The following is a 26282-nucleotide window of genomic DNA, read 5'->3' as shown; positions in this document are numbered from 1 at the left end:
ATGGATAGCAAGGGTCACGTAGCCATCAACATGACGGGCAGCGGGTCGCTCGACGTGGCGCTGGCTCGGGAGGAGGCTCTGCACCGCTTCCGAGACATCAATTGGGCCACCTACACGCGGTATGTTCTGTTTATCAGATCCCATTTTTTTCGATTCGAATTTACTTACTCGATGTCTATTTGCAATATGGTCTCAATAGTGCTGGTGGCTTTTCGCTGGAGAAGGCGGAAATCACAGCACTGATGGATCTTGAGGGAACCATCAAGCCTGGCGCTGACGACACGACCAATGTGAGTGCACAAGAAGTTTTGAAAATTATTGTGCGTCTTTAGCAGAATTAATAAAAAAATTTGCGGTGCTAGGTCAAAGCCGTGGATGAGTTTATGAGTGGTGCGTCCAGTTTCATTTCAAGTAGATAGACACTCCCGGTAGCTTAGATTCTTCTTATTGTGCCGTGTATCAGATGCTGGTCCGTTGGTGGGCAGTGCGCTGCTCAAACTGGTGAAGAATGTGACAGAGCCGACGGTACTCAAGTACTGTCTAGCCCGCATGGAAGAGCTGCTACCTGGTACGTAGCGGGTTGTACCCATAATTTATCGTTGCTCGCGATTGACACAGCTGCTTGTTGTCGCTGTCTCTAGATGGTCTGCGTCTACACAAGCGTATGGTTTATTTCGTCCCGGAAGGTAGTACAGTGGACGCTGCGCCGTTCTTGAGGATGATCCGCAACGATACCGGCTACTTGCAGTATGCAGCGAGTCACCTGCTTGCACTCTTTCTCACGTGCGTAGTCGTATAAGTCCTCGCAAAGCTGATAAACTGAGGGCTAAATTGCTGTATTGAGTTCAGGATCCGTCCGCGTCATGAAGATGCAGAGGCACTTTGCCAATGGGAGATTCAGGCGCTGAAGACTGGTGCTCTACCGACATCGACGAACGACTCAACTCGTGCGAACGTAACACGTGCAGCGGTTGCCTCCCTGATGGTCCTTTTACGCAACGAGAAGCTTCGTGTGGTATTTGTCAAGCTGGGTGGCGTACTACCGTAAGCTAAAACGTTTGTCAAGTACCGTGGTGCTGATGAATACTCACTCTAATATTACAGTGTGGTAGACTTGCTCGAGAGCTCGCAGAACCGAGCGCAACTGGCATATGAGGTGAGTCCAACCGTATCATGCCGTTACTGTTATGGATAGTAGAATATACTAATCTTATGTATTTGTCTTTGCAGCTCACGTTCATCCTGTGGACCTTGGCGTTCTGCGACGAAGCAATGGAGAAGTTCGTGGCTGCGAAGGCATTGGATGCGATCGTACAGCAAGTGGCCGCAGCACCACGTGAAAAAGTCGTTCGTGTTGCTCTAGAAGCTCTTCAGGTATGTGCGATCCACTGGCACAGTGTACAAGCCTCGTCTTAGTGAAGCAACTATTTGTTGCGATTGGATCATATGCAGAACCTTCTTGGCAAGCTCAGTGGGTTCTTTAATGAACGCATGATCGACAGTGGACTGCTGAAGACGCTGAACAACATGCGGGAGCGAAAGTGGGCGGATGAAGACATCGCCAAGGGGATCCAGGCTATCCGTGACGTACTTATCCGCGAGTACAAGGAGTTGAAGTACGTATGGACTGGTACATTGTCCCACTGAAGGCTTAATCGAGCTGACCTGTTGCTGGTGGTGAGCAGCACAATGGAACGCTACGAGAAGGAGCTACGCACGGGGACGCTGAACTGGGGTTTGCTGCACACGGACAAGTTTTGGAAGGACAACTTTATGACATTTGAGAACAAGGACTTCGAGCTGATTCGGTACGTGTGTTGATGTCAAGAAGAAGATATCGTAGCCTACAGTTGTTGACAATAATGATGCTGTGTTCGTCAGCTTGTTGATCGACTTGTTGGAGTCGGACGAACCAAAGACGGTGGCAGTGGCTCTGTTCGACTTGGGAGAGTTTGTGCGCTTTTATCCGAACGGCAAGCACATTGCCAAGAGACTTGGCGCTAAGAAGATGACGATGAAGCTCATGACGCATGAGAACGCAGAGGTGCAGAAGCAGGCTCTGCAGTGCATCTCCAAGATGATGGTAAACAAGTGGGAGTTTGTCAAATGAGCATGGCGCAGCACAACGTTAGCGTATAACACCTTGTTGCAAGGACTGAGATGGTCGTGCAACAATTTGTTGAGAACGAAGGACAGTCGTGTCGGTATGCAATAAAACTGCTTTTAAACTAACGAGTCGTACAGTTTCCGCTTTCAAATTGACAGTACCTGTACCATAACTTGGTAGAAATGGGTTGAAGCGGTACGGCGACTACTGCGTGTTCACCCACGAGCGCCAAAGGCCGACAGCAGCTTCCGCCGCACACGAGAGGCTCACCAGATGGTCTAATCACAGTCACACCATCGAGATATCGATAAGAGACTGTCATTGCTCTTAAAAAGAAAACGTAGAATCTACGTACCAGGGAGGAAGCCCTTCTCGAGACACCAGTGGATGCAAGGTCCGGCGTAGAAGAAGTTACGGAGCTGCACAAAATAGAGCTCACGACGACTGCCATACAACCACCAAAAAGATTTAGTTGGTGCGCCTGAGTACAAGCAGGTGAATATGCAATATACCGAGCTTGGATGGCGGCTAGTTGAGTAGCACGCTGGAGAGAAGACAAGGAGAATATAAGACAAGTTCCTTCAAACATATATAGCAGACTCTGCTGTTACCTCCTCGTCCGAAAGATCGCTCTGCTCCTTGATCTGCTTCTCCTTGGCAGTCAGCGCGCAGATCCTGTCAGCAACATCGCCAGTCATGCACTGTGAGCCCCGCATCCACATTTCCTCCTCTCACTTTTGACGTACCGAAGAGTATTGGCATAGACATCTAGAAGAATGTAGATGCCCCACGTCCGACATGACAGTCGCGAGATCTTCATGGCGTCAATACTCAGCAACTTTGGAGCTCTGCAACATACAGCACGACCACCAGAATGTCAGTCAACGTGGCTTCACGCGCTATAACTCATAGTACTCCAGACTTCTACTCACACAAAGCCGACGTAGGATGTGTGCTCCAGTGGGTAGTACACGAGCATAGACAGCGCCTGTAGACTCACGATGCGTTTGACATGGTCGCTGTCGTCTCCGTAACACCACGAGCCGTTCTTCCAGGCTGCGTACGACTCCAAGCTGCCTGTAAAGCGGATGACGTAGCGAGCCATAGAGATGTTGGAGGCGATGGCTTTAAATCCTTTCGACGTCTCCGTCTCCTGCTGCGTCGTGTGCGCCATCAAGTGGCCCATCGCGCCGAGTCCATAGCCGATGGTTTTGTAGAACTTGTCGGAGCGGAACGTGCTGCTACTGAAGCGCGCGAACTTGTCCACGTCCAGCAGCGTGAGAGTCTTATCAGTGTCAGACATTGCTGGGTCTGTGACTTGCTACACGATCAGCTAAAGCGCTTGCGCCTGGTCGACGCAACATCGCCCCGTTGAATGAGATATCGCTTTCGACAGGTGGGCCTGTTGAAGTCGCTGGGTATCGTGATGAAGAGGGTTTGTACAGTACATTGTCGAGCAAGTGCGAATCGAACTTATTTCGGGTAGGTACGTTTTTCCGTTTAAGTGCGGTCTGGCTCCTCAAAAAACGACAGCTCGGTGCGAGAAAGCATCGGGCGAATAGAGACTGGCCTCGGGCTAGTACGTAAGGATGCGTGACATCACAGACACTAGGAAATTGTATTCGGTCCACCATCTGCCTGCTATCAGGAATGATCGACGGCAACAGAGTGGAAGAAGTGGTCGAACGCAAAAGCTCAGCGGCGCCGTCAGGAAAGCACGGCAGCGGCGCGGAGTAAACGGCGACGGCTCCGTTACAGAGCTCAATTTGCGTTGTTTTATAACAGTCCAAGAGACATACCGGGACAGGCCTCTTGCCTCCGAGCCACGTACTTTTGCTCTTCCAGGCCAACGGCTGATTGAAACGGCAACAGATACCGGTACGAGTGAGGGACACCCACCCGAGAGCATTACTACTTTGTCACTGTCCAGTTGGCGACGAGCGACATATCACACGCACACACACAAGCAAGAAGCTACCTTACCATCATGTACCGAGAGGGATACCTCGTCAAGTGTGGCCGCAGTGCGTACGACCCACCGGTACGTGTCGAGCAAAGCAACGCTCATGTAGTAGTGCGCCTTTATTGACGATATTGTGGTGTTTGCAGCAACTGATCTACTGCGTATTCGAGAACGGCGTAGTCCAGTACTACACGGAGAAAGGAGGTATGATTGTAGGCGAGCTCGAGCTGGCTGGACACGTGACCAAAGTGCGCGTAGAGAAGTCCACGCCCGGCAAGTTCCCGCATCGCTTTATAGTCTCCGTCGCTGCGGTGGTTCGTGTCGAGGGCCGTCGTATGAAGCTGGGGGAGCCACGCTTAACCGAGTTCGCGGCTCCGACAAATGACCTTATGAAGGAGTGGGCCAACTCGTTGCACTTGTGGCGCCGTATGAACTGGAAGGAGAACGTCAAGTTCTTCGACAACTCGAGTGAAATATCGCAAACCGAAGAGCTGGAGACGCTGCAGCTCCAGATGCACACGCTCAAGACGGTGCGGGGCCGCTCCGTCTCCGCCAACAAGTTTAGGAAGCCATTTGTCAACATCATGCACGGCCAGCCCTCGCCTACGATCAAGAAGCTTCGTCAGATGATCATGCACACGGGCTCGACGGCCTGCACCAGCACCGCGTAAGAAGCGGCATTTATCGTTCGGTGCGCTGAACTGGAAGCCAGTGCCGCCACGTTGTTTATTATGCATGTCGTATAGAGCCATGCGACCAGTGGCTGCGCCCACCGGGCCTCATTTTGGTGTACGTCACGAGGTCAATTTTGTGTGTAAAAAATACAGAGCAACTATTATCAAGCCATTTTCGCTCCGTTGCATTTGCTGTTGCAAGTGATTTCGATACTACCGGTAGGCAATTGAAATGTCGTCGGAACATCATTTGCATACTGAACATATCACAAAGGCGCTTTAAAGGCGTGCAACTTACTCTAGCCATTTCCGATGAGCGAAACAATTCGTAGTTTACATTTGGAATCGATGGGATTCTAGCTAAACTATTCTATCGGCTGCTTCAGGCAACCTCCATCTTGCTGGCAGCAAGTGCCGCTTCTAGATGAGTCGACACGGCGTGGCGAATCAACGACGAATCCACGCAGTCTGCGCCTCGAAGCCACGGATGCTGCAAAGCCTCCGACACCGTAAGTGGCTCATCTGGAGCGACAAGCATCGAGGAAATGAGGTCCTGCGCTCCTGGAGTCATCGCTTGGAGCACTTCTTCCGGTTGTGACGCCCAAAAGTGCGCCAAGTTTCCATCCAGGAGGGTGTCGTACCAGGCGTCTCCCTTACTCGCTTCGTTAAAAGGTGGCAGACCCGTAATCAAGATAAACAGCACCACGCCAGCAGACCAAACATCCACTGGAGTACCACGGTACATCCGTCTCGACTTGATCTCTGGAGCCATATACAACGCCGTCCCGCTCTCGTCTCGTGAGAAAATCTCAGTCGCATCAGCGCCCACAGGTGCCGTTGCTGCGACACCAAAATCCGCGAGTTTGAGTTGATAATTGGCATCCAATAGCAAGTTCTCGGGCTTGACGTCTCGGTGCACGACTCCGTTGGCATGGCAAGCCTCCAATGCCCGCAGTAATTGGCATGCGTATACTTTCACCAGAGGTTCCGGAAGAGCACCACCGACCTCCAACAGGTCGAACATGTCTCCATGCGGTGTGAACTCGGTCACCATGGCCACATAGTCGTAGTCACCCTTCTTGCCGGACACTAATCGGTCGATCTGTAAGACGTTGAGGTGCTGTACGCGACGCATAGCGTTGCATTCGTGCACAATAGACGTCACCTGGTGCTCTAACTCGTCCACGTTCACGCGGTCCGTCGTGAGTGCATTAACTGTCAGCGCAGCCGGGAGCTTAACGACCACGTCGCGTTGTAGTCGGTCGTCGTAGGCTAGGAGCACGCGGCCGTGGAGACCTGAGCCGAGCTCCTTGATGATCGAGTACGGGCCCTTCTGGAGCTGGTGGCTCTGCTCGTCTACTGGCGCCTGCAGCCGCAGAGGCGACGGAGTGCTGGTCGCTAGGCAAGCGAGCATGTTAATATTGATGTGATCACTTCGAGGTTGATAGAGAAATGTGCAGGTCTTCTCTTTGATGCCGTGGAATCCTGGAAGCTATCATGTTTGATGATGTATCATAAGAGAGGTGAAGGTCTCCACGGGATTTTGATGAGATTCGATGAATGTCAGGGTACATTTCCATGCGGTCTTATCTCAAAAAAACTGTCGCTCTTTTTTTCACGGTGTTTTCATAATCAAAAATGCCTACGAGCGGCTGCTTGGCCAAAAAAAATCTGGTGATCTGACTTTGCATTGAAGTTGTACGCGCAGCTTTCAACTTGCTACACCGTAGCAAGCAAAGTCGCAATCGTCGTCGACATGATGGAGATATGTCGCTGACGCTGCCGCACTGGCTGTGTTAACTGACGTGTTGCTTTCCCTCGCGTGCCTATGCTATTTCGCCCGGCACGATCTTCAGTGCCAATGCAAGAGGATGAAGGCACCAGCTTCATGGCATTATTCGTATCTTATAACCCGAGGGTGGCCAGACTCAGATGGCACGGGCTCCAAACTATTTCGAGAGTGCGGCCTGACAACAACTGTAAGGCTTGCTAACATCTAGCACATTAAAATAATGATTGGAAAGATGTAACGGGGTACGTAGCCCTAAACGTACCCTTAGTTACATGAAGTGTGACACGTCATACTTTGGATATCTGGTGCATGGTACCAGGGTCGTCCGAACATTGCTTTTCTAAAGGTGACTTATATTATAATATAATAATAGTTTCTTTATTTAACTCAAGCTTAGCCTACCCTAAAATAAATATACTCAGCTTACAACCTACCTTAAATTGGTCACTTCGTTCCCTTTAGGTAAAAAGGGGACCTGTGAACTGCCGTTCACTGAGAGTTTGTATACTGTCGGAAGCCAACTTCCTCTAGCGCAAGGTGCTGTGTAACCCCGTCACACTTGGTAGCACTCGTAGTCAATCCACGCCAGCGCGGGTAGACTACCTGAACCTCTCTGAAGTTCGTTGCCATGGATACGTACGACTTCTCCCATCTGAACGACTCACAGTTCGAGTCGGTTCGGAAGATGGCTGGCATCTTCGGGATGGAGGCCTGCAAAGCCTGGTGGCGTCAACACCGGCCGAGCAGCTCGAGCGCGTCAATGCGTTTGACGCTTTCCAGCAGGGGCTCATCGCACATGTGCGGGAGATCCTGCAGGCTCCGGCGGGGGAGACAAATCCGCCACACCCGAGGCCAATACGGCTGAAGGTTAAGCCGTATGAAGGGGAGGAAGGTGAGAACCTTCACTTCTGGGTCCGAGAGGTAGAGGTCGCGATGGACGCGGCTCTGATCTCGACCGAGCAACTTCGTGTTGCTTTTGACTCTCCAACCTTAGCGGTCGTGCTAAGCGTTGGGTGTACACGCGAAAGGCAACATCCCCTGGATTTTCACATCCTGGGCTCAGCTGTGCAAACAGGTCGATCCGCGTTCCTCCCGGCGAACTACGAGTACCACCAGCGCTCGCGCTTCCTCTCATGCAATCAAGGAAGGCGCGAGCTGCACGAGTACGTCCAAGAGATACGGGAGCTCACGGCGTTCCTAGTATGAAATTTACTCAACGAACACGTCAAGATGACTGTGCTCATGGACAGGGCCCAGCGCGCACTCAGCGGATCCGGGTGCAGTCAAGCACCCTCGAAGAGGCGATTCAAGTGGCTCTTCAGGAAGAATACAGCCATCTCCAGGCGCGCACGCCGGCCTCGGCATGGCCTGGGAACTCTTTGTCGAATCCCGGTCGAGCAACCCCCAACGGACCAGTTCCCATAGAACTCGGGTCCGCCGAGCAGCGCGATATTCACTGCTTTGGCGGCGGAAGATGGGCCACTTCATACGCGACTGCCCCGCAGAAAGACTCCGCAGGCGATCTTTCTCCAAGCCCTCAAGGGTCGCTGGCAGAAGCCAGGATCCCGGGGACAGGGGAACGCCGGAGACCAGTAGGGGCGGGGTGCCCTACTGGGGAAGAACTAAGTATTCGTGAAGGCTGCGCGGGTGGCGCGTACCACGGAGACTTATCCCCTGAGAGTCTTTGCACTTTCGAATCGGCGAAGAGAAGCGGCGGGTTGCTCGTAGTACACGGATGTGTACGGGGATAACGATCACCCCTTTAGAATCTTGATCGATTCTGGGGTGTCGAAGAATTTCGCACGCCGCCAGACAGTTGCTCGTAATATTAACCTGTTGTCCGATGCTTTGAGAGAAAGCAAGGACAACGGGACGGTGTCAGTGCGACTGGCCGACGGGAAGGTCGTCACTGTCCCCAACGTCCAAGTGGATCAGGCCGTCAAGTTTGAAGACTTTGACAGCCTCGAACAGTTTACTATTATCGACATGGATCCCTACGATATTATCCTGGGCATGCCCTGGCTCGAGAAGCACGAGCCCTGGATAGACATGCGAGGCAAGGCAATCGGTGCCAGCCGCGCTGCAAATTCCGACAGAGCATTGGTGAGTCATTTTCCCACCTCTGTCAGGACCCGGGGCGCCCGCAAGGGTTGCCAGGGTACCAAACATCCAGCAGATGCTTGGGAGTCGTCGACGTATATGACGACTCCAAGGACGCTTCGATGGTGGCGGCGCCCAGAGGAGGCGCTGGTCAAGTGGGTAACTTAGGTCTACAAGCGGGTAACATAGTTCCGCAGACAGCTGTGGCTGTCACGAACGGTAATAGCGTGTTCAAGGTGGATAACAGAGTTCCACGCACGGTCGCCCAGACCTTAACTGAAAAGGAAGATGCCGGATACGCTTCCTGTGTGGGTAACATAGTGCCACACGCGGTCGCCCAGACCTTAACTGAAGAGGAAGACGTCGGACACGCTTCATGTGTGGGTAACACAGTACCACACGAGGCCTTGAGTGCCTCGGATGTCAGCGCTCCGACATCCCCGGACGTGGGTAAAAACGTTCCACGTCACGGTCGCCGTCGACGACGACGCCGCCGCCGCCACAAGTCGGACCTGAGCCTCGTTCAGATCGACGTCGCTTCAAGCGACTCGGTGTCCAGGGCCCGGGCTCCTTCGACACGGCCGGTGGAAGAGTGTTATCACGTCTTCGATGGCGAGACCGGTTTACTCGTCAAGACATCTGGTGTTCACTTAAAGCCGTTGCCAGAGGTTGCAGAGATACTGTCCCTCGAGGAAATGACGATCGAGTCTTGTCTGACCAACCTCATAGTTGGGAAGGTTGCCGAGATGGTGTTCGTAGGACCTGATACCACTCGGGAGGAACTGAACTCCTCCTCTGTCTTGGACGAGGACGTCCTGGAAGACCTGAACAAGCAGCGTCAGACGCGCTTGGGCTCCGAGATCTTTAAGAACCCCAAGGATCCGGTGTAGCCTTTGTGACGGAGTATGCGGACGTGGTGAACAAACACCCACCGACCCAGCTCTCACCAGATCGAGGCGTACGGCATGCGATCGATCTCGTGCCTGGCACAAAGTACTGTGTCACGAGACAATGGCCTCTTCCACGCGAGCAGTGCGAGGTCATCGATGCCTTTTTCGCTGCAAAAGCGAAGGCAGGCATGGGGCGGGAGTCGAAGTCCCCGCACTCGACGCCAACTTTCTGCGTTCGGAAGCCGGACGGAAAGTGGCGTCTAGTTCATTCTTATAACAAGCTGAACAGCGCGACGGTGCCGGCCCAAACACCAATTTCACGAAAGGATGTGTTGCTAGACGACATGGCCGGAAGCGTACTGTACAGTGCGCTGGATTTGGTAGACGGATACTACCAGATCCTGATGGGAGAGAGCGACATCCCGCTCACCGCGGTGAGCACCCCAAGCGGCATGCTTTGGGTGTGACACGTCATGCCGCAGGGCTTGTCTAATGCCCCAACGACGCTCAACCGCCTGGTGACGCAATTGTTCAGGCCACTGAGCGCCTTCATACAGACGTACTTCGACGACATCTTCGTCCATATCCGTGCCGAGGGAGGCAAGACGGCCATGGAGGTGCATCTAAGGCACCTCCGGACTTGATGCGACCAAACAAACGCAACGCCAACATTGACAAGTGCGTCTTCGCGTCACCAGAGATCAATGTTCTCGGTTGCTTCGTCAGCCACGTGAGCGTTCGGGCTGACCCAGACAAGGTCAAGGCCACAGCAGCATGGCCAACGCCATGATCCCAGAAGGATCTTCGAAAGTGGTTGGCCTTGGTCAACTACCTTCACAAGCACAGCGCAGGGAACGCGAGCTTCGTTAAGCCCTTGTCGGGCCTCCTTCATAAGGACGCTGACTGGCGCTGGGAGCAAGAGCACCAGGATGCCTTTGACAGCATCAAGGCCAGTCTCCAAGAGGACCCTGTCCTGGTCCTGTCGGACGAGACGAAGTCGTTTAGTGTCGTCTGCGATGCCTCCGACTATGTCATCGGATGTGCACTGCTGCAGGCCGACACTGCTGGACATGAGCGGGTCATCTCGTTCCAGTCCAGGCAGCTCAAAGCCGCCGAACGAAACTACCCTGTCCACGACAAGGAGCTCCTGGCAATGAAGCATATCCTTGTGAAGTTTCGTGCTCACCTTCTGGGCCCCCAGCCCTTCGTGATCTACACAGACCACGCATCCTTGAGGACGACGACCAATTCGCCTCACCTCTCCCAACGGATGGCGAGGTGGCTGTCCTTCTTCGCAGAGTACAACTTCTGCGTCAAGTACAAACCGGGCAAGCTCAACGTGCTTGTGGACGACCTCTCTCGGCGTCCACACAGGGTGACAACGGATTTATATGATAGGATACGTATGGCGTATCGGGACAATGAGGCTGTCGCGCCTATCTTCAAGTTCCTCACGGCAGGAACGAGCGCGAAGTCCGACTGGCTTTCGTCGCGACAGCGCTCCCGGCTCCACCGATTTGAGTTGAAGGATGGCCTCCTCTATTACCGGGTGGATCCCAATGAACCTCCACGGGTGGTCGTACCCAACGACACGGATATGAAGCTCGACATCCTCGCGGAGGCGCACGACGAGCCTTCCGGCGGCCACTTGGGTCGCGAGAAGACCTTCCTGTCGGTCTATCAGGCTTTCTGGCGGGCCCACATGTACAAGTGGGCTGCCCGATACGTGAAGACATGGGAAACATGTCAGCGGGTCAAACCCGCAGGGCACGATTCGGCTCCACTACAGAACCTGACCGTTCCGGCTGACTGTTGGAAGTCGATGAGTCTTGACTTCATCTTTGAATTTCCCGCCGACGGACACGGCAACACCGGAATTTTGGCTTTCATGTGTCGGCTGAGCAAGATGGTACATCTCGCCCCAGTGCCCGTTACCGTCACAGGAGAACAAACCGCGAGGTTGTTCGTCAATGGCGTGTCCCGCCACAAGATCTCCCAGAGACGATTGCCTCGGACCGAGACCCGCGGTTCACGGCTGCAATTTGAAAAACGCTATTTCCTTTATTGGGAACTCATCTGCAGATGTCCACTACGGACCATCCACAGACAGGCGGCCAGACATATCGCGCCAATCGAGTGCTCGAGGACACTCTGCGCAGTGTGTGCGCGGAAGCACCACGTACGAGGTCGACGCAGCTTCCAGTTGTTGAGTTTGCGCTCAGCAACGCGGTGCACGCGTCCATGGGGTTCACGCCATTCTACATGAACAGCTTCCATCACCCCAGAGTGCCTCTCACTCTTCGAATAGACACTGAATCCTCTATTCTAAGTGGGGGGGGGGCTCGGAAAGCGCTTTCCTCCCAGGTCTCAGATGTGAGACAGTTTCGCTGCGGAAACAAGTGGAAGACGTCTTAAGCGGTACAATGATCCGAAGGGGGTTGCTGACTCGCAGACCCACCTTGGCCCAGCTTCTCGAAGCGAGGGCCGGCCACAGAAGTCGACGAGGGCGTCGGAGCAGACACCCAAGCCTCGGGCGGAACAGCAAGGCTGCGGTCAAGACCGTACCTCGGAGGGGCCCCGTACGAACGGACCCCGGAGCCATTCGCCGAGTACGTCAAGTACGTCGGGTACGCACTGTTCGCGCACGACCAGGAGTGCGCTGAATGCGGCCCCGGACGTGACAGCAGAGTTTCGATACGTCGGATCATGCGGAAGGCCTCGTCAAAATCGGACGAAGAGACCCGCCGGTCCGCCCGCAGATGCAGGTTCGAGACCTCACGCTCCAACAGGTCCAGGCGGCCCGCAAGACGAGCGATCTCGCCCTGATTCCCGGCCTGAGCGACAGCATCCTCGCTAGTCCCAAGGTCAAGTGCAATACCAAGCACGAGAACGCGTTGACGAAGGCGGTCAACCTCAGGGCCCTGCGTCGGACCCGCAGGAGAAGCGCTTGGGAGGCGCTGAGTACTCGTACTCGTACAAGGACACCTCCGCCCCTGCTTGACTGGAATTGAGAAGTCCACTACCACATGGAGCGGATTCCCCAGGAGAAACTTTGTCGCGGTAAGCGACAACTCCTCGTGAAGTGGAGGGGTTATGCTCACTCCGAGAGATCGTGGGAGCCGATTCAACGGCTCCTGATTGACTGCCCAAAGGCTGTCGCAATCTGGGAACAGAAGCGGCGGCAGCTTTATAAGTAGTCCGGGGCTTCTTTTCGAACGGGGTACGGACGTTGACGACACTCAGCACCCGCGCTCATCGTGAGCGCTAGAAGCCGCGCGCGCTTGAGAATGTCCCTTGGCAGCATGCACTTGCTGACCAAGTGGGCGAAGGACACGAAGATCACGCTGGTCCAGGATGCGGGACATTAGCTGATCTTCATGGAGTTCCCGTAACTCCGAGGGTGAGTATATGATAGACTCCACCCAAGCCCAGAAGATGTCCTCACATGAGTTCCAGCTGGGACATCTCTCATGAAGAGTCCAGGGATAGCCCCAGAGAAAGTAGAGACCACCCCGGTTCTCGGGCTTCTTACGAGAAGTCGTGAAGTCCTTAAAATGGATTCGGTGCGGCGCGAGAAGCACGCACCGAACCGCCTCCAAGCTGTCGACAAACAGGTGCTCCGTCTGGACTCGTGTACGCTCGTAAACGCCCTTAAAAATGTGGCCTCCAACAAGGCCACGAGGAGCGACGAGAATCTCTAGGAAGAGGTCAGCCTCAGAGCTCTCCTCGGGAGGCCAATCCCCCTTTAGTTGATGGCAGCTCTCTGGCTGACGGGTGCCACCACCGAACCCCCACGCGCACGCTGGGCAGCTTGGAAGTCCTCCTGCTGCTGGTCGAGGTCGTTAGTGATCCCCTGGGGCTCAGGAATATCACCCCTCCTTCTCGTCCTCTTCATCCGACGAATCGTAGAGGCCCCGATGGGAGTACTCAGTCTCCTTCTCCTCGCGGAGTGGAGACTTCGAAGCCGTACGCTTCTCAGAGGGCTTGGCGGATTCGGCTTTAGAGGCCTTAGCACGCGCAAGACCCTTGGCAAGCGAGAGACGTTTGCGAGGTCTCTCTTCCTCGTCCCCACCAACATTGAGAGTGCCCTTAGCCTTGACGGCCGGACTCTCATAGCGTACAGACGTCCTGGGACTGTGATCACCGTGATCACTAGCGAGCGACTGCACGCTGCCGTCCTTGTGCTCGCTGGGCACTGGGCTGTGCCCTCCCACGGAGCAGGAGCATCGTGAGTGCTCCCGAAATCAGCTTCGTCCTCACTGCCTGAGTCGAACTCACGTTCAGCGAGCCGAGGGTTCGAACGGCTGTCTGGGGAGGCCGAGGGTGACGGACTGCGGCGTTTGCTATTACGCTTGCTCACATCCGCGTCACGTGTTGAGCCGATCGCCTCCGAGGCCACCTTAGTAGCCTCCTGGAATGCCGAGCCTTTGCCGTGAGGCTTAGTGCTCTTGGCTTGCGCCTTTCTGGCAGCAGCCCTGGAGCGTGTCTTCGCACTACTCTTCGCAGTGCCACGGGGCATGATAACGGTCGATATGGAGACCAAGAAGAAGAGCACTCAATCGCTGCTCGAGACTCTAACTGTGAAGTGAGCCTCCGCCGCGCTCGCGCAGCCGAGTCGATGTATTTCGACTTTGAGAATGAAAGTTTGTGACATACGCTTCTCCATTCTGCTTGGTCGGTAAACCGAGCCTAAGTGGAGGAGGATGTAACGGGGTACGTAGCCCTAATTGTACCCCTGGTTACATGAAGTGTGACACGATATACTTCGGGATATCTGGTACATGGTACCAGGGTCGTCCGAAGCCAACCATTCGCTGATGACATTGCTTTTATATAGGTGACTTCTAGTTTGTATATTTAGCTCATGCTTAGTATACCTATAAATATACTCAGTTTACAACCTACCTTAAATTGGTCACTTAGTTCCCTTTAGGTAAAAAGGGGACCTGTGAAATGCCGTTCACTGAGAGTTTGTATACTGTCGGAAGCCAACTTCCTCTCGCGCAAGGTGCTGTGTGACCCGTCACAAAAGCCATGTGCTGGCGTATCCGTAATCGAGGCAAGGCAGCGCAGTGAACGCCGCGCAAGTATCCAAGACAAGTACTTGAGAGCTCTATGCCGTTTGATGAAGCCATATCATTAAGTTGAAGTCGGTTGTTTAATCTGACCAATCGGATGCCGTCACTCGAAGCGCAGCAAAGCAAAATGATGCGGGTGGCTTTCCGCTCCCTACATGGGTGTTGTGTCCGTGCTCCATTGATACGTCCACTTGGCGCCCTCCACTCAACCCCTCTTCCTCAACCTCTTCAGTGCCCACCGCCTCGCAAGATAACGGGTTTGCGCGAGGACGCACCATCTACCGCGTTCTCCCAGCCAATATCAAGTCGACAAATTTCAAGTGGAAAAGACTAGAGGAGCGCTGAGACAGTGGTGCCATAAGGCAGACGGGCTCCATAGCCTCGCAGCGACGCAGCGCACGATCTCCTGGCATTACAATGTGCTCTGGGCCTTACTCCTGCCCAAAAACGCGCATACCTCCGTAACTAAAGACTATTTCCCTTACGCCAAGTGGAGCTTCGTGGGCTCCGTAGCTTCCTGTCCTACCGGTGTGCTATCGATGCAGTCACTGCTGTATGATGCTGGTCTGGTAGCTGGGGCGATCCCCACAGCCGCAGCAGTGAACCGGGTACTCAGAGACGGGCTGGGGCAGTTCGGAGGTGTGTTATTCGCCACTATCATCAACAATCGCTACGACGCAGATGGCGCATTACGTCGTCCGTAGCTCTGGATGTAGCTGTGCTTGGAGAGATCTTAACACCTTTGGCACCGGGCAGTTTCCTGGTGATTGCATCATTGACCAATGTAGCGAAGAATGTGGCGTGGCTGAGTGCTAGTGCAACACGTGCAGGTTTTCACAACTCGTTTGTAATTAGAGAAAATCTGGCCGATGTGACGGCCAAGACGGGCCCTCAAGGGATCGCGTCGTCGATCTTTTGCACAAACTGGAGATCTTCATCTCCTAGTGGACTGGAGCCAACAATTTAAATGTTGTGGCTGCCTTCTCTGTGCTCTCGACAGTTCACATGCTCAGTACGTACAAGTCGGTGGCGTGCGTGCAGTTGCGTACCCTGAACTGCTAGCGCCTGCACATAATAGCCACACACACTTCTTGAAAGCACCCTCAGACGCTTGTGAGGTCCCTAGGTTGGCGACTGTGAGTGAGCGAGAAGAGTTCATCTCCCAGGCTCTGACACTGCACAGCAAGTCTGTGATATACGACGATGTTACGCTGGATCAAGTTTCACAGGGAAGTCTAGAGGCTCTTGGTCGTTTGAAGGACATTTATGCCGAAGAGAAGTATCTGCTAACTTAAAATGAGAGGTACGAGGACAGCATCGCATTGACTTAGCGTTGGAAGCCGTGAAAGCTCATACATCTCCTTCACACCCTTGGCATGGTGAGCCACGTAGGTAATGTATATAATTCGGCAGCTGCGCATGGCCATGTGCTTGGCAAAACTTGTCATGGACAAGTTCTTCGAGAATTCGTGTCAGGTGTCGCTCTGTGCGACCATCAGTAGCAATAAAAATAACTCATTTCCTTAAAACGCCGCAATCCATGGTCCGTATGTACTGCACCTTCAGCAGCTTCCGGCGAAGCAACTTGAAATTGTCGACTTCCTTCAAGAAGTGCTATGGGATGAACAAAATCGCGGAACAAATGAGTAGTCTTGTGCTCCGGAATCAAACAGCTGTACAACCCCCAGAATCTTTCATGGTGTTTGAGATATCCATTCCGGGGAGAAGCCGGAGACGTTGCGGAGGTGCTGCAATCAACAGTAGAGCAAGAATGTTTTGCGTGCAGCGACAAACGTTTCCATCTCGAATCCTTCGTCGCTGCACGCAAAACATTCCCGTCGATAAAAGCGGGATACCTGACGTTTGAAAGCGCTTTTCAAATGACCACTTGGTCACTCCACAAATGCCTCGCCATCTGGTAGCCCTGCAGCCCGTTACTTTTTCTTTCAGTTTTCTATCCCAAGATTTATCCTTCGACGTCAAAATCGTGGTGGTGCGATCAAGCTTGAGAAGGCCTTCCAGCTTGTGAGCGCCTTGTTCTCCACCTAGAATACCAGCAAAAGGCTTAGAGGCTGAAGCTGTTTGTAGCGATTGATAGCAGCTACTGTGTCACTACCCTTGCGCTTGTCCATAAACTGCATAAATACGCTTAGTTTTTCCCGACCCACAATCTTGCCCACAGTGTCCTGCTGCTCGACTTTGAGCTATTTTTCTCGGGCAAAGCTCATAGAAGACCGCCCGTTTCCTACCAGAAAATTAAATTTGGTGAGGAAATCGCCCGTACGGCAGCTTAGATCCTTGCACGAGCTGAAGCTGATGAGCTCCTCGATAGTCCTCGCGGTATTGATTTCAGACGCGAGAGTGGATCGAGGGGCTCGTTGAGGAACCAAATTGGCTAGTGAGTGATACCCTTTTTCGGCGTCAAACTGAGATAGACACCATTTCGACCCCCTCACCCGAGGTATTGGCTTGGTGGTGACAGCGGCTTTGGCTGCAATAGCCTCAGTACATTTAAGTACCGATGACGAGCTAAGTTGGACTTTGTCACCACCACGGAGGTGCATGAGTTGTGACTTGAAGGCTGTTCGGCGACCTGAAAATTGAGCACACAAATTAATGTCTTTAGAACTATATTGGATGCACCAAAATACAATCGTACGAGAGTGTGACCCCTAAACAAACCCAATTTATTTTGTTTTCTGAGTTTATATGAAGTAGAGACGGGAAAAGCAAGTATTTTTGCTTAAAGTACAGTATTCAGCCTAATACTGCCGCCTCTCGTGCCACGGTCGTATAGTTCAATACCGTATTGTACTAGTCCTTGAACGTTGAGCCAGGCTATTTTATTATGCCGCTGATAAGAGCGATACTCTTCGGGGTTTTATCAGAGCAGAGCGAGAACCCCACGTAGTATTCCTTGTCTAGTGCATCTATTAAGCTATCGCACTCCTACTATTGTCCCGGCCGTCCAACATTGGGCGTATTCTGGCCTCTAAAACGTTCTTACTTCAACAAACATCTGCAATCCAACTGTACACTGTACAGTCGATTGAGATGCTGAATGTTATTTTTTCACAATTCCGACTAATGCCGTGCTAAGCCCGGTGAAGCTCTGGATATTACGGTACTTTCAAAAAGTAATAACTAGTGCGGAATGAAGGACTTTTTAGAAGAAAAAAAGGAGAAGAATTGCAATTTAACTAAGACTTCCAGTCTAGAAGAAGACATCAACAAATCGAGCGAGAATGAAAGTCATTCATTTGAGTGGCTATCCCCGAACTTCGAAAACTTAAAAACAAGTTGTTACCCTAACTTAAGAAAGTACATGTACTTTTTTTTAAGAAGACCTGTAACAATTTCTCCACAGCATTATGGTGTCTTAATCTGCTCGATCCTCAATTGCATGAAGTCTTTGGGTTTCTGCCAGCGCATCACGACTTGGAGTAAAATACTCCAAAAACTTTTTCGTAAGGGGGGCCATGAGATACAGCTGCGATAACGTTTTCATTTGAGTGACGGCGACATAGAAAAATGAACGCTGAGGAATCCTGCGAGTCGGATGACGAAGCGGAGCAATAATCATTTTTTCTACTGTCAGTCCTCCCTTTGAAATACCCGACGTGGTAATTCGTTTTCTTCCTCTGATGTGTGTGATGTGTGTGTGTGTGTGTGTGTGCGTGCGTGTGTGTAAGTGTGTGTGTGAGAGGGAGGGGGGGCTTACTTACGCGTTACGTCGTAAGGTTGATGTGTATGAGGATACAGTTTAGCCAAAATGAAGAAGCCGCGGTCGAACGTGCGTTGTCGTCCGACCTTGCCGTCTTGACGCGAGACGGCCTCGCTAGGAATCCTATTAGTATTCATCTATTCCCTTCTTTAAATCATGTAGCCTTCATGTACTGTACCACCCACCATCGGTGGACCACCGACAATGGTATTGTATATTGGAGCAACATCCACCTAAAACCAGATAGCGTGAATGTTGACCCAGGCGGCTTGGAACGACTATCACCAGTGCTTTTTATGCTTTACCGTAGTTTATTAGGTATTCCGTCCTTTTAGCCTATCACTTGCAAGCCACTATACTTTTAGTAATTACAAATGTAGCACCCTAATATTTTATAGAGGATCGTCGACGTTTTCGATCGTTACTTATTTCTTGACGTCAAAACAAAGCGGTCTTTACTCCCCTAAAACTCTGGATATGAATATCCAGAGAACTGGAAAACCCTGAGCCTCATTATTAGTTGAACTCAGTAATTTGTATTGGAAGACTGTCGGAATCAATATAATCACCATAATATTTACAGCCCAAAAGATTAATTCCGTGCAAACCATACAATTCTTATAACATTTTTATCTCACTTTTTGTAAGACCTCACGCTTGTGATTTCATTTCCTTATCTGATGCTGTACTATTTATTTTAATGTTTCTTGTGTAATAGTAGACTATTCCAACCGTATACACCAACCAATTGTATTATAATAACTTTTTTACCATGCCCCCTTCAAAACTTTTGAATCAAAAGACAATGGACACTTTAAACACTGTTTAAACATGTCCATTGTAAAGACGTCGTATCTTTCCACTGCCCGCACTGGTACCTTAAGGTAAGTACAGGGAATGGAGTAAGCAACCCTATAGCTCCCGCCGTCCGCTTGCAGCACCGACACTTGTACATAGAGGACAACGAGAACAAAATAAAATACACAACGAAGCCTATCCCATATTTTTGTCGGTTTGGAATTTGCTTATTAATAACAAAGTCCAAGACGCACGATGAATATGTAGAGTGAGCTACAATTGCCAGCAGAACTCGCGGATTAGAGCGTGGTGTGATTATCTTCCCTACTATGGATACAACGTCAGAAACTGAAGACGTTTGAGCTAGGCTGGGTATTGACCGGGGTTTAACTGCCCGCGCAAGGTACATGTATTAATACCTTCTGTATCAACCGGTTAGACAACACATCAGAAGTGCAATCCCCCAGATTCCCTTAGTTCGCCGCGATAACGCGTGCAGACAAGGTACATAAAGGTCCGTGACTCACGGGTAGATTTGCGTTCGCAATCGTGCCCATATTGCCAACGCAGATTTACGGTTGCCGTGCTTCGCTCCCGTGCTTTGCTACTGTAGCGAGAAAGCCTCGTTCAGTTTTCAGCTCGACACCCACAACACGAGAGCGTAACGCTAGCGATGAAGCTAAGCGTCCTACTTCGTGTCGCAATCGTGAGTCTCGCCACGACTCAGGCACGGCAGCTTGAGGTGAACAAAGCTAAGCTCACGTCACTGAACGAGACCCAAGAAGAGCAACAACAAACATCAACGAGTAATGCTGGTGATGCCTCGGATAGCCTGCTCGGCTCAACGTCAGGGTCGCATGACTTGGGCGCTTCCATGAGCGCAAGTGGCTCCTGGGATGAAGTTTTAGTCGGTGACTCTGATTTCGACTCCGCTTCAGCATCGGACGAGTCTGCGACCACCGAGAAGAGCGGTAGCTCGTCGGAAACATTAATTGAGTCGTCATCGGCGTCATCGGCAGCTTCAGCGCCGACACCTGCACCGACACCAGCTCCTACGCCAACGTCCCCTCCCATCTCGGTGGAGGATTCAGTGCAACTAAGTAAAAGTTTCGGTGGCCCTCACGGAAACGAGTTCTCGGATGAAGTGGCAGCAACTTCGGGACAAACAGTTGCGTCCATTACCATCCGGGCAGGTAAGCGTGTCGATGGCGTTATCCTCGATATCACTGCACCTGTACCAATGACACTGAACCACGGTGGCGGTGGAGGAAATCCGAACACTTTAACACTTGCTGCCGGTGAGTATATTACGTCCATGGAAGCTCATTGGGGGGAGAAGAAAGGTCACACTCGTATTTTCTACTTGCGGTTCGAGACGAGTGCGGGGAACTCGGTGGCGGGTGGGTCCTGGACTGACAGTAAAGCCACGATTAAAGCCCCCGAGGGCTTTCAGCTCGGAGGGTTCTTTGGTCGTGACGGCGATGAAATCGATCTTTTGGGTGCAATTTGGACGAGTATTGTGCCTATCACGCCGGCACCAGGGGCACCCACGCCGGCACCGACCCCGTGGGTGGAAAAGATCATCGACCACGATGCGGTGGTGCCGTTCAAACAAACGGAGCCTGTCACGATTTCGGAAAAAGCTGCCGTGAAGTTTAAACCCCAGCTTCACATCACCGGCGGGTGTCATCCGTACCCTGCAGTGAACGCAATTGGACAGACTAGTGGCGGTCTCAAGACGAGCGGTGCTCCTAGTGCCGGTTGTAAGGGTTCTGGCTGGGGTTCCCAGGTCTACGGACGGTCAACGTGGTACAATGGCGTCTGGGCCATCATGTACTCGTGGTACTTCCCCAAGGACTCGCCATCTACCGGTCTGGGTCATCGTCACGACTGGGAACACGTGATCGTGTGGATCGATAACCCCGAGCTCGCTGAGCCAAAGATCCTTGCTGTTAGTCCTTCAGCACACGGTGGATACTCAGCGCAAGTTCCTCCGGATGCCAATAAAGTGGAGGGCACCAGTGTCAAGGTTAAATACCTGAGTAAGTGGCCCATCAACCACGCTCTGGAAAGCACAGGCGAGGGCGGTGACTACCAGGACCTTATTATGTGGGGACAGATGACCGATGCGGCTCGGGAGGGACTGAGCAGGACAGGCTTCGGTAAAGCGAACGTGCCCATGAACGACGGCAACTTCGAGTCGAAACTTGGTAGAGCTTGGCCCTTTAAATGAGAGAGACCTTGTCTGTGAGGTTCATGCATTAATTAATGTGCACCCTTTCATTCAAGACAACCATGTTCCAAAATCGCTGTTTGTTGTGATATTTCCTTCGTGCCAGAACGTGGCGTTGCAAAAGGCACTTTAAGTTGCAACTTGCAAGTGGACGGAGCAGATCCCGGACATTTTCCCAACGTAGGACAATGAACAAGTTTGTGATCTGTCATGCGTGACTTTCCCAGGTGTAAAAAGGTCATGCAATTTGAAAAAGAGTTTTATTTTGGCAATGCCCAAAAATAAAGTCACCAGCATTTATTATCGTTAACGACAGTGCTGTACATGGAGCAACGATGAAGGTAAAGGTCCATGTTGGTGCGCCTGAATCATGGATAGCTGCACTTCCCGAGAGCGTCAAGCATGAGTTCTCAATGGAGGAGCTCGAGCAGATGAAGCAACAGGTTTGACTACAGGGGGTTGCTGTATCTGACGACAATCTGACGCTCTTTCGATTACAGTTTACAGATTTTGATACAAGTGGCGACGGCAGTATTGCAGCCTCCGAGCTCATTGTTCTAATGGAGTCGATGGGGATCATAACCACTCTTGAAGAGGTACACAGCTTAAATATGAACTTAGTGTCTTTCAACTCGTATGAAATTATGTTTGGCTTAAGTAGGTACAGGGGCTCATTGACAAAGTCGATGAGAATCGGTCGGGTGAGCTTGAATATCCTGAGTTTGTTCGGGTACGTTAGCTCTTTTGCTTTACTGAATCATCCGGACCTTAAACAAATTGTATTGAAGCTTGTGAGTGATATTCGACGCGGAGACGGAAACAAGCTGGCAATCTTTCTTCAGTACTCCAAACACGTAATGGCTATTCGTCGTGAACTCCTCGACTTGAATACTCAACCCACTCCCAACTCGCAAGTATTTGGAGTGAAAGGTTAGCATTTATATTGTCCTTGGTATGACTCGCATTATCATGCATTCTCATACTGGCAACAGAAAATGCCTGGGAGTGGAAAGTACTCATTCGAGGATCTTCAGGCTCTCCATATGAAGGTGGAGTCTTTAAATTCTCCGTTCGGTAAGCTTAGTCACTTGCTTTTGAGAAAATCATTAGCTGAATGACTCTCTTGTAGGTTCGGACACGAGTACCCGTTTGAGCCTCCAGTATTCAGCTGTTTAACTCGCATTTATCACCCCAATTTCGTTCCGGTATGTACTTGAAGCCTTTATTTCTTCGTATCCAAAATAGGAGCCACCATCTAACCTAGACGCTCGTTGAAAGCTCCTGAATGGCTCCATGTCTCTCTACGGCTTACTACGTCGATGGGATTCTGAATGGCGTATGCGACGTCTTCTTGAAGAAGTCGAAAATCTATTCGCTACACCGGACGAAGAACTTATCGCCGAGTTTGAAGACGAGACCGCAGAGATGCTGATGGGAGGTGGAGTCGACACTCGATCTGCCATTACGTCAATCATCGCAAGCTTCAAATCCAAAGCTGCACGTCATCCTCGGGTTATCGCGCTCGAGTGCATTGCCACGTACCGAAACGACCGCGACGCTTTCAACCGTGATGCCCGAAAACTCACTCTTCGATGCGCAAGAACTGCGGCAACATATTAAAATGTAACTTTCTGAAATATTCATATAGGATTCAGAAAGACAGCAGTGCCTTTTAGGAAAAAGTGCTCCCTGCTTTCTGTTCACTTTTGATTTGATTTCGAGGCAATATCCACTTTTAAAAATGTTTTTTTTTAAATAAAGCACTTTCTTTCAAAGTGTATCATTTTTGCTGTGGACCACTGGGTCCAATAGGCGAAAAGAGCATTATGCTGGCGCAGCAACAGGAAGTGGAGGCGGACGTATGTGACCTCGCAGGCCATGGACACCTTTCATTGATAATACTGACAATCAACATGTCTGCCAGGTCCGTAAGGAGGACCAGCTGCGCATCAACGAGTTTGGCCGCAACAACGCGGCGCTGCACGAAATCCGCGAGCAGAAGAAGGCGCTCAAGGACAAGCTCGACACGCTGGACGACGCCAACACGGACCTCATGATGGGCGAGGGCGACAACGTCCAGTGCGTATCGCAATCTCCTGGGCTGTTACAGCACTACTATAATACTAACGCTGATACTGATACTGGCAGGCTATTTATTGGGGAGAGCTTCGTGGAGGCATCGGAGGATTTTGCCCAGGAGTACCTCGAAAAGCGCGTGGAGGTGGATGCAATGTAGCCATTCCGAATAGTAGTATAAAGTTTTGAGCATAATTCTTTCCTTTTGGCCTTTAGGAGGCCAACAATGAGCTCAAGAGGCTGCAGGCGGAGGAGTCCAAACTCGAGACACGGCAGGCTGTACGCTACCTTCCATTGCTACAATGTGGAGGAACAGGAGACTGATAATTATTTGGTGGATGTAGGCTCTTAAAAAGGTTTTGTACAGCCGCTTCGGCCAGAGCATCAACCTCGAGGACAGCTAGGAGCAAGATGATAGGGACATACACGGCTAAAGTGTTTTAAACAGGGTTCAAGGAATCGGTAGCTCGCTGTAAAGGTTGCGTGTTTGAAACTCAGGCTGACCATTTGTAGCGCGAGTTCTTCTAAGGTCGTCAGTGTGCCACGAGGATTCTTTCAAACGAGAAGTGAACTCGTCTTTTAGCTCCACTGCCTCGTGGTATTTCTCTTCGGCCAGCTGTCACGCATGTATCGATGCGACTGGGGCGTCTTCAAGCGCCAACTGGACTAAAACGGCGTGTAAATGAGTTTGAAGTGCGTTCTGAGTCGTCGCCGTGTCCCGGATATATCGATCTCTAAACAGACGTCTGTTCAAAAGGTTCCGTGTACCATTGACTACTGTCAGCGACCGAATAGTGGACTCCGTGTGCAGACGCAGGTAAAAAAATCCGATTAGTGGGCTTTGCCCGATTAAACGTATTAATAAACTCAAGTCAAAACCGCACCCGTAATTACCCGTAGGTGTCTTTTGAGTGTCTGTAAAAAGGGGAATAGACGTTCGGTAAAAAAATGTTCAAACAAACGGACGTCTTAAACTTTCTTTGAACAGACGTCTTTACCAGCACTGAAGGTACGCACGCAATAATTTGCGCGTGTAATTTCAATTTGCGACTCTATACTTTTAAGAACATGGATAGCCTGGATTCCCTAGCTATCATCTATTGGTAAAACAACTCGTCTGCAATTGGAGGCAAAATTGAGTGATGCCAGCTTACAAAGCAGTACATGTATTCATCTTTGCCCGGGCTTATAATACATGTAGTTGGAGCCAAACTAATTTTGAAGGGGCTTCAAATATGTGAGCTCAAAATTGGCAATTACTACTGTACATTCACGTAATATTTGATAGTAAAGGAATGCACCAAGAGAAAGTGCTTGGTTAGTACATTTTTCAACCAACCAATAACTGCCAACTGGTTGGATTGGCGGAAAAACAGACAGCCTCCTCCACAAAAACCTGTACGTCTTCATTTGGCAATAGTTATTGTGCCTTAATGCTTTTTTGTCCTCCCAATCGGACTTCTTATTCGGACTTCGGAGCCTTAACAAGAGATCGGTAAAATGAGGTAAGGCAAAATGCAAAATTAATTATGTGGGCCACATCACAAATCCCTGCTATCCAGTCGCTTCTTTTTTGCAATAGGAACTGCAGGAAAGCACACACTCTCATGGAGAAGAGCGGTTTACAAGCTAACTAACGTGGTGTACGTAGCAGGCGGCGCTCATACTCGGGCGAAGGAGCGTGCAGAGCGTGTGGAGGTGCCTTCGGATCCTGAATTGGACGGTGCGTGAGTGACAATGAGGCGGCATGCTTTCGATTTTTTTGCTATATATTTTTGAGCGATGACGTCTAACACTGAACTGTTTTTCTTTGTAGGTGACTAACCAGGTCGCGTCTTAAAGGGAAATGTGGTGTAGGGATTTCCAGATTCGACCATACGCCGACCTACTTTAGGTCAAGAATCGGCTCGGTCTGATAAACCAGAGCTTAGGAGCCAAGGATCACGGTAAGTACTCGGCGATCTGTCCGGATATGCTATCCGGATAGCCGCTGAGCTCAACGGCCGCCTGAAGAGTCGGTAGAGATCCGAAACGACTACATTTCACTAGATATTTGTATGAGAAGCATAGGATTAAATAGGAGGAGCCGAAAAGGCTCCCAGAAGATAACAGAGCAGAATTTTCCTAGTCCAAGACACGTGTACACTTTTCCGGTAAGTCCCTGCATAGGGCTGGATTATGCCTGCCGTCAATACTCGAGAGGCATAGCTTGTAGGGTATTGACTGGTAGCGCCAAGAGATTAAGTCGGTCCGGGTAGGACAAAGTCTCGCTACGCGCGAAAGAAAGTCCCGCATACTCAGCGGGCCGGTACGTCGGATAGCCCGGGTGCCGTAACACTTCTAGCTGAGCTGCCTCTGCGCTCGGTGACCTGTAAAAGCGCTCGCGCGCCGTCGTCCATCCTTTGGTGGAGGGCACAGGGTTGTGAACGAGCTCAGCCGAACCAAACTCGGCGGAGCCTCGGAAGTGATCTGACTTGGTTAGTCGGAACCGGGTGGAAGCGAGCCACTCGTCTGTCCCGGAAGGGCCGGACCGCGAGGGGACCACCCTCTGCGCAGGCCATACAAACCGCCGACCTAACTCGGCGATTCGTTGTGGTTTGTGTAAGGAATCCACATCTGACGATATTTGTGTGTTCTACTACACCACAACTGGTGCCGCGACCCGGGAACAGGAGTGTGTGCTTGTTTTTATAGGTGCCAGCTAACCAAGTTAAGGAGGAAGAGAAGAGTGAAGATGGGTCAAGGGATCAGCAACTCCGAGCGACGGAAGGCTCAGCGACGGCTGGAGGATCGCCTTCTCGTGGGGGTCGGACTCGGCGAATCAACGACTCATCGCCATGACGATGG

General features: G+C 51.4%; 8 protein-coding genes across 8 annotated transcripts; 6 read left to right on the top strand and 2 right to left on the bottom strand.

Annotated features, from left to right (window-relative positions):
* On the top strand, positions 1–2110 carry PITG_00764 (V-type proton ATPase subunit H, putative; the record flags this gene model as incomplete). Its single annotated transcript, XM_002909289.1, has 11 exons — positions 1–119; positions 200–290; positions 363–390; positions 464–568; positions 642–783; positions 850–1044; positions 1105–1156; positions 1231–1374; positions 1453–1616; positions 1686–1808; positions 1882–2110. The coding sequence occupies 11 exons, from the start codon at positions 1–3 to the stop codon at positions 2108–2110; spliced, it is 1392 nt and encodes a 463-aa protein (XP_002909335.1).
* A 91-nt stretch (positions 2111–2201) lies between these two features.
* Positions 2202–3410, bottom strand: PITG_00763 (uncharacterized protein; the record flags this gene model as incomplete). The annotated part of the gene is made up of 6 exons (XM_002909288.1): positions 2202–2385; positions 2463–2551; positions 2620–2651; positions 2719–2782; positions 2854–2955; positions 3040–3410. 6 exons carry the CDS (start codon positions 3408–3410, stop codon positions 2312–2314), a joined length of 732 nt encoding a protein of 243 aa, XP_002909334.1.
* A 381-nt stretch (positions 3411–3791) lies between these two features.
* On the top strand, positions 3792–4899 carry PITG_00762 (uncharacterized protein; the record flags this gene model as incomplete). Its single annotated transcript, XM_002909287.1, has 2 exons — positions 3792–4148; positions 4217–4899. 2 exons carry the CDS (start codon positions 4095–4097, stop codon positions 4739–4741), a joined length of 579 nt encoding a protein of 192 aa, XP_002909333.1.
* A 143-nt stretch (positions 4900–5042) lies between these two features.
* Positions 5043–6182, bottom strand: PITG_00761 (protein kinase, putative; the record flags this gene model as incomplete). Its single annotated transcript, XM_002909286.1, has 1 exon — positions 5043–6182. The coding sequence occupies one exon, from the start codon at positions 6156–6158 to the stop codon at positions 5127–5129; it is 1032 nt and encodes a 343-aa protein (XP_002909332.1).
* An 8961-nt stretch (positions 6183–15143) lies between these two features.
* PITG_00760 (uncharacterized protein) lies at positions 15144–15658 on the top strand (the record flags this gene model as incomplete). The annotated part of the gene is made up of 4 exons (XM_002909285.1): positions 15144–15235; positions 15286–15507; positions 15560–15573; positions 15618–15658. 4 exons carry the CDS (start codon positions 15144–15146, stop codon positions 15656–15658), a joined length of 369 nt encoding a protein of 122 aa, XP_002909331.1.
* A 4141-nt stretch (positions 15659–19799) lies between these two features.
* Positions 19800–21359, top strand: PITG_22668 (NPP1-like protein; the record flags this gene model as incomplete). Its single annotated transcript, XM_002909284.1, has 1 exon — positions 19800–21359. One exon carries the CDS (start codon positions 19800–19802, stop codon positions 21357–21359), a length of 1560 nt encoding a protein of 519 aa, XP_002909330.1.
* A 335-nt stretch (positions 21360–21694) lies between these two features.
* PITG_22667 (uncharacterized protein) lies at positions 21695–22979 on the top strand (the record flags this gene model as incomplete). Its single annotated transcript, XM_002909283.1, has 7 exons — positions 21695–21802; positions 21860–21955; positions 22021–22089; positions 22148–22289; positions 22352–22433; positions 22489–22564; positions 22638–22979. The coding sequence occupies 7 exons, from the start codon at positions 21695–21697 to the stop codon at positions 22977–22979; spliced, it is 915 nt and encodes a 304-aa protein (XP_002909329.1).
* A 206-nt stretch (positions 22980–23185) lies between these two features.
* PITG_22666 (uncharacterized protein) lies at positions 23186–23839 on the top strand (the record flags this gene model as incomplete). The annotated part of the gene is made up of 5 exons (XM_002909282.1): positions 23186–23218; positions 23284–23438; positions 23508–23580; positions 23652–23714; positions 23780–23839. The coding sequence occupies 5 exons, from the start codon at positions 23186–23188 to the stop codon at positions 23837–23839; spliced, it is 384 nt and encodes a 127-aa protein (XP_002909328.1).
* Positions 23840–26282: the final 2443 nt, after the last annotated feature.

Source organism: Phytophthora infestans, genomic scaffold (genome assembly GCF_000142945.1).
Source record: "Phytophthora infestans T30-4 supercont1.1 genomic scaffold, whole genome shotgun sequence".
Lineage (NCBI taxonomy): Eukaryota > Oomycota > Peronosporomycetes > Peronosporales > Peronosporaceae > Phytophthora > Phytophthora infestans.
The sequence above is the reverse complement of the archived record's forward strand: the minus strand, read 5'-3'. Positions and strand labels throughout refer to the sequence as shown.